The following is an 8,821-nucleotide window of genomic DNA, read 5'->3' on the forward strand; positions in this document are numbered from 1 at the left end:
TTAGGACCATCTCATATATGCTTGTGTTGTCTCTCATGAGGGTAATCAAGATCGGTCTCTCAATGTCTTTCCCATCAGTTTCACCGATGGTGTAATTGATGCGGCAGTTGCAGACCATGAAGGGTCTTGCTAACATTGTTGGTCTTGCATGTTTGGATAACATATATTTGTATACTGCTCAAAAAGTTTACTTTTTTCACACAAGTACCATACTCTTTTGTCAATATTGGGGATAAGTGAGCAGCCCTCAATCATAGCATGAATGTAGAGTGATTTCTTGGAGGTTTTGCCAGATGTAGAACCACTCAGAATTATTTGCCACAATCTGATGGAGCAAAGACTGTAATGGCCAGAGATGAGTCATGCATGCTGCCTTTGGCGTGAAATGCACCGGGTTATTTTGCCAATGCTATCAACTTGAGGTCCAGACTCAATGTGCAATGGTTGTGTGATGTTGCATCGGATTAGCTCATTGAGTAAACCCAGAAGCCAGCAGCCTCTCCTAACTCTGCTTCAGTGGATCATTTTCATCGTAATCATCTCTTTTGCCGAGATTGAATCCAGGACTAGACAACTCAAATGTGAGCACACTATCCCCATATTATCTTAATGAAATGAGACTTCATAAAATGTTTCTCCTGTTACACCAGGCTTCCACAACACCATTTCCAAGTTTATTGAGACTACAAATCCTTCAGCTTGTGGATTTACATGAGATTGATAAGAATGTGTCAGTAATAGTCTTATGTCGAGCAACGGAGCGAACATTCATTTTCACTGTGCAACCTTTATTTGCAGAAAGGATTTAACAGGTCAATACACAGAAACAAAATTATACTTGTTTTATGGCTGGAAGAGAAGTGTGTACACAACACCTTTATTACAGAACAGATCCGTCATGTAATACGGATTCACGTCTCATCGCCTGGAGGGGGTTCGTTGGGCGCGAATGCAACCCCAATTTTTGCCGGTGAAAAACAAATGTCAAGTAAAATTAATTTTTCTAAAAAAATTCTAAAATAAAAATTCGACTTTTCTGAAGTCATTAAACCAAAACAACCCTCCAAAGTGCAGGAAATTAAGTCTAGAATTATTTTTTTTAATTCCATGGAAGAGCAGGGGTGGGCTGCCCCCTTACCTTGGTACATTTTTAGCGCATGGGCCAGAGATAATTATAATCAGCAGTTAACACTTAGATTCGCACCCCCCTTTTGAAAATCATGGCGACAGGCCTGGGATTGCACGTTTGTCTCGAATCTAAACATATAGTGAAAATTAAATATAATTCACCTTTACAAGATCACAAATCTGGAAGCTTGAACCTGCCTCAGTGAGACTGGTCGTTGTTTGGGAGCATCCATTTATTGCATACATGCATGTGGTGGAAACTTTGGCTTTATCTATCCCTGCTACTCCAAACCTGCCCTTTTCCTAACCCCAACACTTAGGTATGCAAAGTCTCCTTTCACCCCTCTCCTCATTTCCTCTTTTAATTTCCTCAATTTATCTCCTCCCCACCCCCCTCCGTTCCTCATTATGCTGACATAAATGGTTGGACAATTGGTGGGGTGGGATTTCTTGCCTGTACTACTCCTGGTCTACCTGAAAAGGTCAGGATGTAGTTCGTTTTTAATGTTAATCAGTAGTTGGAAGGCATTCATTGAAATTAAATGTGCACATGTGTCATAGTTACGTTCACACAGTCGTGATGGGCATAACGGACTTTGTTTTGGTCAATTAAAAGACCTCTCTGCGACAAAGCTGATAAATGATTTATTAGAGTTCTCCTTTGCTCGGTGTTCTTGTTCGTCTCGCTCCGAAGAGGATGTGAGACTGTGTGTGTGTGTGTGTGTGTGTGTGTGTGTGTGTGTGTGTGTGTGTGTGTGTGTGTGTGTGTGTGTGTGTGTGTGTGTGTGTGTGTGTGTGTGGTGTCCGTCCGTCCGTCCACGTTTATACATTCTCGCTTAAACATTTCTCCGCAGCTGCTTCTCCCATCGATGTGAAACTTTAAACCCACAACGGACTGACTCCCCATGGAGAATATTTTATTGATAACTGACGTAGGTTACATGGTATGGTGGTCGTAGTTCATGAACTGGTCATCATTTGCGTTACAGGGTCAAAATATTCAATTTTTCAGTTTTCTCTGTGTTGATAGACATCACCAAGCTACATGCACTTGTGTGAAAAAAATTAGCAAAAAACACTAATTAACGGCAAATATGGTATTTTTAATTATGAACTTTAATGGATAATCCATTACAAGGAAAACATATTTTCGCGTTTATCTCGAATTCACCCTTTCTGAGTAAATTGGATGTGGATCAGTTATCCTTTGGCCGTTTTGGACAATTCAAATGCCAAATTAATCCTGAGAATGTGCTCGATACATAACTATGTAAAGATATTTACTAGATCTCTTTTAGGAGTTTGTACATATTGGTCAGGGTTTGATGAATAATAACGAGTTGAATAATCAATTTTGCATCATGCAACAGCAAGTCCCAAGTGTTACTCACCTAAAAAATAACAAAATAGATTAGATTAAAGCTTATTGATTGGAATAAATTCAGTTTATTCCAAATTTGACTCACCACATCCGCCGCCTCCGCCTGTTTACTCCACCCCTGACTTGTATCACTTATTTTCCTGTTACACAAAAACTATTGCATATTTTTTATTTCTGTTTTTTTACACATTGAAGTAGACAAAATTACCTTTCTTCTCATACTAAGATATCTAGATAACTGTGGTTTTTCTGGTCTGTAGTCAAAGTGGAAAGTGGATGTTTTGAAAAACATGTAACAACTCCGCCTTTTTAGGGTGACCAGTTCATGAACTACGACCTGGTAGCCATATTGGATTGAAGGAAAAAATTTGGACATCTACGAAATTCCTCAACAAAAAAAAATTGAAACTCGGCATATGTCATCAACTCCACATAGGGTATATAGGGTGATATCGATGATGTCATCAGTGAAGTGGTATTCCAGCCATAATTGGTTGAATCAAAATCCTTAGATCCGAAAAATCTGAAACTTCATATATCTGATCCACAACCCATTGTGAATACAGAATTAAATTTATGACGTCACCGGTCACGTGATGTGCTGGCCAAATTGGGATTGAAAATTAAAAAAAAATATTTCCACAACCGCTTTACAGATCGATATGAAACTTCATTCATATGATCAACTGGCCATGGGGAATATAGTTTGAATTTTTTTTCATATTCATCTTCATTGACTCAATTTAGCCTTAATTTGCATAAAAGTGGTTGTTAAATATCCTAAGAATCAATAAAGCTCCGGATAATGGCAATGTATGCGAAATATTCGGGTGCATGGATGATACAGTATATGGGCCATAATAGCAGTAGGTTTAATAATGGCGTGTTCAGTAAACGATGGTATTTTTGTTCCGAATGAGCGTGCGGGGTGAGACTATGCGCTGTACAAGTGCCATTCTGATTTTAAATACGAATTCGATCGAAAACGACGGGGTTTTTTTTCTTCTCCTTCAAGAATTCTGTTGGTGACAACAAAACGGCTCTGCTGTGAACGATTCACCTGATTTCACATTAAAAAAAAACCTCTTCAATTGTCCGACATAGCTCATTAAATGTCACATCATCACCGGTTGTTTCTTAAGTGCTCATGAGGCTTAAATGGTACAAATCGGTATACCGTCATACAACACAAAAACCTGGTCTAAAAATCACATTCAACGTTTATTTTTGAAAACAACTTGTACACAAACACCACATCATCACATCAGCTGTTTCGGTAAATCTATCCTTTTTGGATTTTATTGACTAGTGAGTTAGTTGAAGAAAGCCGTGTATCTCTCCCACAAGGTAATTTGACTGGCTTATGTACCATATTTTGTTATGTACTACTGAAGCAGCTTCTTGGCCAGGGGTCATGCTTCGTGGTTTGCCCTCCCTCTCCCAGAATTATTGTTCGGGCAGGAATTTGTAATTTATTCAGGGTGCTGGCAATGGCTCGCCTACTCTTCACGAAGGACCGTGGGATCTTTAACGTTCACCAACTAATGCCAGCAGATGGGATGCCTAGTTTAACGTCCATCCGAGGAACGACACACACATTGGTGAATCACCCTACTGCTATAGCTGTTCCGTCATTCAAACCCAGGCTGGACAGCTTAGGGGGGAGTGTGCATACTTCTCGGCCATCCTGCCAGTACGAGGTATTTTAGAAAACTTAAAAAATCAATTAGCGTTGGGGAGAAAATTGGAGGGGGAGTTGGGGAGGTTTCTTCTCAGAGGTTTCCTTATGTTGGAGGGGGAATCAGCCCTCGGGACTTTGCATTAACCCCTGCCCCGCATGATCCTATGTTTGTCTGGCGCACCCAGAAGCAACCGACATGCAGCAGTGCGATAGTTGCGCGACACGATGTTATACAGCACCGGGTTGATGGCCGCGCTCAGGTAGAAGAATACAATGGCTACAATGTTGAAATACTGACTCAGCTGCTTGAGCCAACGGTCTGCATTCGATGTCAGCAGGAAAAGATTGCGTCCAACGTGGAAGGGAAGCCAGCAGACCACGAAGGCTACAACCACAACCACTGCATGCGGGACAAAAAGCAAACATGTACTGTAGTTTGCTGTTTGGAGGGGTGGGGTGGGGGGGGTGTACCTGTCATTTAAAAAAATGATAGTATAGTGTTCATAATCTACCACCCACCAGCATTACTCCCAATCATAATTGAATACATCAACCATATTTTTGTACCTACCGAGTATTTTGACACTTTGTCGGTGGGATCTGTCCCGGTGAGCGGTGACCCCTCCGTGACCTAGTCCCGGAGGTGTGTTATGCCAGAGCTTTCTCCCAATAAGTCCATACAGCACGCACATGCAAAGCAAGGGGAGGAAGAAGTACGCAGTATAGACCCAGCTCATTGTGTTCAGAAGACCTGAAGTCTCAGCAAACTCTGTTTCCCGGCAGATGGCTTTGTCAGGCATACTGCTGTTAACGAATTCAACGCCAACGAGCACCAGGACTGGCGAAGCGCTTAAAAGTGCCAAACTCCATATTGCCAGAATGATGGTCTTGACGCGTGTTTTGGTGACCATGACCTTGGCTTTGAGAGGGAAGCATATGGCCAGGTACCGCTCTACGCTGAGCGCCGTGATGTGAAGGATGGTGGTGTAAGTACAGCCCTCACTCACATACTGGAAAAGTTTGCACACAAAATCACCAAAGATCCACGGATAGTACTGCCAGATGCGGTACAGATCGAAAGGCATACACAGAAAAATTAGGAGATCCGACAAAGCCATGCTGGAGAGGTAAAGGTTGGTGGTCGTGCGCATATCTCTGCAGCATCTGGTCACTAAGATGGTCAGCACGTTTCCGGTCACCCCGACCACGAAAAGCAATGCACACGTGGTCGTGATGGACAGTAGGGTCCCCAAGGGGAAGATCGAGTGTGGGAAGGCACTGGATTCCCAAGGGTTGTCCAGGTTTACCTGTGTCCAGTTGCTGGAGACATTTGCATCTGGATCCATGGTTGTTCTGTATCTTGGCTCGTTTCAGGCAAAGATCTTTTCACAAGCAGTTGTCGGTGCATCGTTCGTGACAGTTGGTGGAACGATGAAGACTCATGAAATGCAATGTGAAAATATCCAGGGAAAAAAGGACAATGTATGAAAAACAGCGAATTACTGATACTGTACAATATATGGTCTTCTTTGTCGGTCTATGAATTTCAAGTGCGGCGTAGTTTATCCGTCTTTGATCCTCCCTTATTGTTGTTCTTCCTTGTCCATGTTGGCACCGTGATCGGTGCTAGGGTACCCTGATTGATATCAGTGGCTTCCGAACGACATTTGCCTTTTTAAAAAAGTCTTGTTCTCCAATCGCAGTCAGTGCAGTTGTAATGAAACTACAATCTCCGAAGAGCCGCATGCAAGCACAGGTAAGCGCTTACATCTGTATTGTAATATGGAGACTTCCTCGACTACCACGTAAATGGGAAATATAATGGTCCCTCCACCTCGGCCGTGCTCCACTCGAACCTTTTTATGTACCTGCCGTGAGGCTCCACCCTGAGCCTCGCACCTCCCCCTCTCCACCCCTGTCTGTTTGTTGTGAGAATGTGGCCTCGAAGAGCTCCATTTACAATCTCTCTCTCTCTCTCTCTCTCTCTCTCTCTCTCTCTCTCTCTCTCTCTCTCTCTCTCTGTCTCTGTCTCTGTCTCTGTCTCTGTCTCTGTCTCTGTCTCTGTCTCTGTCTCTGTCTCTGTCTCTGTCTCTGTCTCTGTCTCTGTCTCTGTCTCTCTCTCTCTCTCTCTCGTTTAACCCATTCCCTGAAGGTTACTCATTGGGATGGAAGGAAAGCACAGCGTATTGTTTACGTTGGAAAAATAGATCATACCATCGGGGGATGATAAAGCGAACTGGTGAAAAATGAACTATGGCGACCCAATGAGCAAAGGCATGTTTCATAATATCGCATCGATCGGAAGGATTGTTTTTCAGGCACATGATTTTTCCAGTACGTGACTTCCAAAGGAACTGCATTGCTGGCATTGGAGGCTGGCATTTATGCACTCACCGGAAGGGGATATCTTATAATGAAAAGATGGAAGGGAGGATGCAGATTATATTTATAGGAGATTAAAAAAAGGATATGGCAGGGCAGTATGGGATAAGTTAGAGGAAAGTGGTTTGGAGGAGATGAGTAAGGTAGGGGAAAGAGTATATGTGCAAGAATTCATAAAGGGGGGGGGGGGAGTGTTGAATGATGAGAAAAAGGAGGAACTTGGTGACCTGTTCAAGACCTTGGATGAGATGAAGTGAGATGCACCTTACTCTTTAGAGCATTATGGCTGCCCAAGCAGTTTGTGGCCAAGGCTATGCTGAGTGGTGCGCCATTTCCTTCCCGGTGGTAGTCAGGTCAGGAATTTGCCATTTTGTTGAGGATGTTGGTGATAACTTACATACTCCTCTTGAAAGACACCAGCTTGGTACACCCTGTTTCAAGTCTATTCGAGGGATGGCACACACTTTGATGAATTGTCCTGCCTGCGAAACATCAGGATGACAGTTTATAGCTGTGTTGAGATTCGAACCCAGATATTTCTTGACATACTCATGCCCCAGATATCAGGTCATTCGGATTGCCTGTTCCTGAGATAGACAGGTATTGATCAAAACATGGAAACACAACATAAAGTCACTTTATAGAGCGTTGCGCCACCACATGCGGCCTGTATGTGCCGTGGCATAGAGTCCACCAGCGACTAGAATTCTGCAAGGGGGGATGTGGCACCATTCTTCCACGAGAAAGTCAATCAACTCTCACCTGTTTGATGGAGGTGTAAAATGCCATCTCAGGCGTCATTCCAGAATATCCCATAAATGCTCAATTGGGTTCAGCTCTGGTGACTGAGAAACACATGACATGTAGATAACATCTGTGTCATACTCATCAAACCATTGGGTGACCCATACATGCTCTGTACATAGGGGCATTGAAGGGGTTTTTGTGGTTTCAGCCTTTTTTATTTTTTATCAAACAAAGGTGAAAAAACCCTCCCATCAACCATCAAGCCAGAAAACAAAACCCTTCTCCAAAACAAATCAATGACAATAAATCAAAACAATAAACAAGTAATTCACAATAAAACTCAATGAAGTCTGGCCATACATCGATTCGAAGAAAATCAAAATAATAGCAAATCAAAGTTCAGCTCTCCCCCCAACTCCCCCCCACCCCAATGGCTGATCCCCATTAGTTTCACCACCCCTGGAAGGGGGACAGAAATGTGGGGTGAGGAGCTTCATTTCCAAGAGAGGGAAGGAACCGGGCAGGGATTGCTAGGGGAACTCTCCTCGCGATCCCCCATGCCCTATCCCCCATCAGCCCTGGCCCTGGATGGGCCGTCTAATGTCCGAGGGGTTCTACACCCTCCAGGCTTCTTAGCGTTGGTCTGCTGGCAATAATTCCCCTGTCTTTTCCACTGCCGGCCCCTCCGGCAATTATTCATGGTCCATTCGCCTGTGTCTATACCAGTGTCCTCGGAGGAGAAACCATCACTTTCAACCCTCTGCAGTGGGGTCTCTTGAATGGAATTGTTTCCTCCTTCCCTGCCACCTGAGCAATCACCTTTTCCACAGTGTTCTCCCTTCCCACCTCATTGGGCCTGCACGCCCAACATAACCATATCCAGGTCCTGTGCTGCAGGGGGTGAGGGGACTGCAGCCTCCTCCTTGCTCTCCTCCCCTCTGTTCTTTTTCCTCTCCTCCACCTCCTCTGTGGGGAAGGGGATAACAAGGCAGGCACAGCAGACACTGCACCTTGAATCCTCTCCGGGGTAACACCCCCCCCCTACCCTCGCCTGCTAACGCACAAATCCTGCTGGCGTAGTTCTGTGCGGGTAGGAGCAGAATGTGTGTCCCGGCACACCACAGAGGGTGCAGTGCTCCCTCGAATGTCCCAACTAGCCACACTGCGAGCAAAACTGTTCTTTGCACCCAGCAATAAGGCGGTCCAGTTGACCGCACCTGTGGCATACTTTTGGCTGACCTGCATAATATACCTGCCCAAGTTCCATGACAATAACAATCCCATGAGGGATGTGTGACCGTGCCATCCTCCTTGACCCGGAACTTGGCGTGATATTGTCGAGACCCAAACCATTTTGGATAAACTATGGTGGGGTCTTAATATCAACATAATGAGACAACCAATATTTAACATCATAATCTGTTACGCTGTCATTGTAGAGGCGGACCGTCACAACCCTCTCATGGTCAGAGAGTGCCTGGACCACCCAATCTGCCAGAGAC

The 8,821-nt window shown here is 44.2% G+C and overlaps 1 protein-coding gene across 1 annotated transcript; it reads right to left on the bottom strand.

The window, feature by feature from the left end:
* Positions 1 to 634: 634 nt before the first annotated feature.
* LOC147023606 (growth hormone secretagogue receptor type 1-like) lies at positions 635 to 6,319 on the bottom strand. The gene is made up of 2 exons (XM_085889164.1): positions 4,762 to 6,319; positions 635 to 4,590 (listed from the first exon to the last, which is right to left on the bottom strand). The coding sequence occupies exons 1-2, from the start codon at positions 5,534 to 5,536 to the stop codon at positions 4,331 to 4,333; spliced, it is 1,035 nt and encodes a 344-aa protein (XP_085745290.1). The 5' UTR covers positions 5,537 to 6,319; the 3' UTR covers positions 635 to 4,330.
* Positions 6,320 to 8,821: the final 2,502 nt, after the last annotated feature.

This window comes from Eptatretus burgeri, chromosome 7 (genome assembly GCF_056783735.1).
Source record: "Eptatretus burgeri isolate ZD-2024b chromosome 7, Ebu_testis_v1, whole genome shotgun sequence".
NCBI classification, from domain to species: domain Eukaryota; kingdom Metazoa; phylum Chordata; class Myxini; order Myxiniformes; family Myxinidae; genus Eptatretus; species Eptatretus burgeri.

Coding starts and splice junctions, on each gene's coding strand:
- LOC147023606 (XM_085889164.1), bottom strand. CDS start 5,536: ATGGATCCAGATGCAAATGTCTCCAGCAACTGGACACAGGTAAACCTG. Junction 4,591..4,761: donor ACAAAGTGTCAAAATACTCG/GTAGGTACAAAA, acceptor TCCCGCATGCAG/TGGTTGTGGTTGTAGCCTTC.